The sequence below is a fragment of the Acanthisitta chloris genome, unplaced genomic scaffold (assembly GCF_000695815.1).
Source record: "Acanthisitta chloris isolate BGI_N310 unplaced genomic scaffold, ASM69581v1 scaffold10079, whole genome shotgun sequence".
Taxonomy (NCBI): domain Eukaryota; kingdom Metazoa; phylum Chordata; class Aves; order Passeriformes; family Acanthisittidae; genus Acanthisitta; species Acanthisitta chloris.
Genome location: NW_008693070.1, coordinates 15,277 through 18,181, shown reverse-complemented (window position 1 = coordinate 18,181; position 2,905 = coordinate 15,277). Strand labels below are relative to the sequence as shown.

Sequence of the window (2,905 nt, the reverse complement as noted above, 5' to 3'; positions counted from 1 at the left end):
GTGCTGATATGCTGTTCCCTTGCTTCCAGGAGGGAATATGACTTTGAGGATGACTGTGACAGCCTCACATGGGAGGAGACAGAAGAAACGCTGCTCCTCTGGGAGGACTTCTCTGGATATGCCATTGCAGCTGCAGAGGTGCAGGGGGAGGTAACAGTGGTGTCAGGTCCCCTCGAAGATCCAGCCTTGGGTTGAGACATTTGGTCCTGCCTGAGCCTGGAACGATGCTCCCTCAGGGACCAGATTTCAGCCCCTCTATCCCTTTTCAGGCCTGTACAGATGCTTTCCCACCTTTTCTGCATGAATATGTTACCATGTCTTTGTTGAGGTCTCCTTGTTAGAGACAGACTCGGGACCTGTAGCCTGAAAGATGTGATCCACACACATGGGGAAAGCCACAGACCTCCCAGAAGAGAAGACCTCCTCTGGCTGGACTGGTCTCTGGTGATCCCTTGCTCAAGTTCTCCAGCCTACCTGCCCACTGTCCAAATAGAGGCCTCAATGTCTGGCCAAAGCCCTTGTCATCCTGCACCTTCAGCCTTCGGCAGTCCCCCAAGGGATGTGTCATGCTTGGGCATGGTCTGTGCTCTCCAAAGCTTCTGTGCATTTCTGGGCATGTTCTGGGTTGATGTGCTCACTGCCCAGAATGGCGAGTCCTGGGTGTCTGAATTTCATGTTGGCAGGAGTGACTCATGCCTTATTTGTACTACACTGTTTATGTTTTTCCTCTTTTCCCAGTGTTGCCAATTCTTTCTCTGATTTCTCTCTCTCTTGCCTTTGGTTCCTCATGTTGGATGCCTCCCTGCCTCTAAACATGCCGTCTGCTCTCCTCAGCAGCAGGACGACAGCTTGGAGAAGGTGATTAAGGACACAGAGTCACTGTTCAAGAGCCGTGAGAAGGAGTACCAGGAAACCATCGACCAAATAGAGGTGAGAGAAGAAGTGGGGAGTACATGGCACAGAAGGGTGTGAAGTGGGGGAGTGGGTCCCTGAGGGAGGGAGACAATGTTGGAGCAGGTCATTGGCAGCAGCCCCGAGTCTGACCATGCCCACTGCCCTGTACCACATGTCCTGGGCTCATGTCTGCACCGTTTCCCTTGTGCAGCTGGAGTTGGCCACAGCCAAGAACGACATGAACCGGCACCTTCACGAGTACATGGAAATGTGCAGCATGAAGCGAGGCTTGGATGTGCAGATGGAGACTTGCCGTCGGCTCATCACCCAGTCTGGGGACAGGTGAGCTTCAGAAGGAGGGATGGGATACCCGTGCCCTGGGCAAGGTCTGGAGCCAGGGTGGTGGTGAGTGGGAGCTGAAAGATGTCGTACTTCCGCCTTGCCCTGGATGTGGCATGGGGAGAGGGAAGCTCCCAGAGGCTCTGGGACTCCTGGTGATCAGCCTCCACACAGGTCATGCTGCCACCTCTGCAGAAGGTTGGCTGCACACAGGAGTCAGTTCTGACAGGTGAAGCCAGACACCCCCGATGAAGAGAGGTGTTGCTGTTGTGAAGTGACATTGTATAGGTCCTCAAAGGCGTGCAGAGCCAGAGTGGTTCCAGGCTGGGGACCTCTGTGGTGGGCTTTCATAGATCCCTAGCCTTACATGCCTTGTCTGGGTCCTGCACTGGGCAGGCCCCTGCAGCATCTCCCCCAGCTCTGCTTCATGGTCTTGACCTCTTTGCTGATGTCCTTTGGAACACCCTCCCCAGCATCCAGGGGAGCACTTCAGCTTCTCTTCTCCTTACTCTGGGTGCCCCCTGCCCATACTGAACTGGGTTCTTTCCCTCCCCCTGGGCAATGCTGTGACCGCTGCCCTTTACTCTTCTCTGCAGAAAGTCTCCTGCCTTCACCCCAGCCTCCAACAGCGAGTCGGCTCCAAATGAGGAGAGCGAGGAGTCCGACCGCGATCCCCCCAGCGACGCTTCCATCAGATAATGAGGGGATGCCCTACTCCCTCGGACCCCCTTCCTGGTACGGGGTGCCTGAGTCACACCTGGGAAAGACTGTCAGGGACGTGGAATCGCTGGTAAACGTCTGTCACCCAGGCTCACTCCTGTTTTGGGGTGCTTGGCAGATCCCACACCCCGCCTTCACCGGATAACTTGCAAATGGGAATAGCTAGATAGACCTGAAGGCCCTTACCTGGGCTGCTCAGCCTTCAGCCCCTTCTCTATTCCCTTTCTCTGCTTTGGTTAAGCCGTGGTTCGGGCAGGGAGGCTCCAAACCTGCCACAGTGGCGTTCTCCAGGACCTGGTCCCAGGTGCCCCCAGACCCACCTCCTCTGGCGTCCGTCCTGGTACACTTGACCTGCCCCCTGCCCTCCCTGCGCTACACAGAGCCGAATGAGAGCTGTACCTCCCTGCAAACTGGACCTGACACTGGTGCCAACTGGACCGAGCCTGGGGCTCTCCCTGTCCTTGCTGCTGGCCGGGCGCCTGGCTGGTCCCCCTGCCATGCTGGGCACCTCGAGTCCTCCCACCCTGCTCCAGGGTGGGGGCTGAGTCCCACTCACTGTGCACTTTGCTTTGCCACACGTCGGTGGTGCGCTCACGTCTGTGTTACGGGAGCGAGGTCATTAAATGGGACAATTTCCTTTTCTACAGCTTTGCTGGGTGTGGGCTCTCCCTCTGCTGCCGCGGGCAACATGTGGCTTGAGGCGGGGGGTGTCATCCACCAGACCTCCAGTCCCACAACAGTGGGGGCCTCTCTTGGGACAGTCCTGTCCTATTGGCGTGCCCGATGGAACTGGAAGAGGAGACAGTGGTGAGATACCTGTTCTGAGAGCTACTGGCCCTCAACAGGCTGCATGTAGCACTGGTGCTGTGTGGTCTGCCTTGTCCTTAACCTGGAGCATCATTGATGCTGAGGCTGAGGGATTGGAAATGAAGCTGATTCTGGCTTGTGACTT

The 2,905-nt window shown here is 56.6% G+C and overlaps 1 protein-coding gene across 1 annotated transcript in view; it reads left to right on the top strand.

Moving 5' to 3' along the window:
• Positions 1 to 2,597, top strand: part of IFFO1 (intermediate filament family orphan 1) — a gene marked incomplete at its 5' end in the record, with an annotated part of 10,042 nt that extends 7,445 nt beyond the window's left edge. The window contains 4 exons of the mRNA XM_009082935.1: positions 30 to 150; positions 835 to 930; positions 1,106 to 1,236; positions 1,830 to 2,597. Of these exons, the coding sequence (XP_009081183.1) occupies positions 30 to 150; positions 835 to 930; positions 1,106 to 1,236; positions 1,830 to 1,932 (451 nt within the window). The remainder of the gene's footprint in view (positions 1 to 29; positions 151 to 834; positions 931 to 1,105; positions 1,237 to 1,829) is intronic.
• Between the last annotated feature and the right edge of the window lie 308 nt (positions 2,598 to 2,905).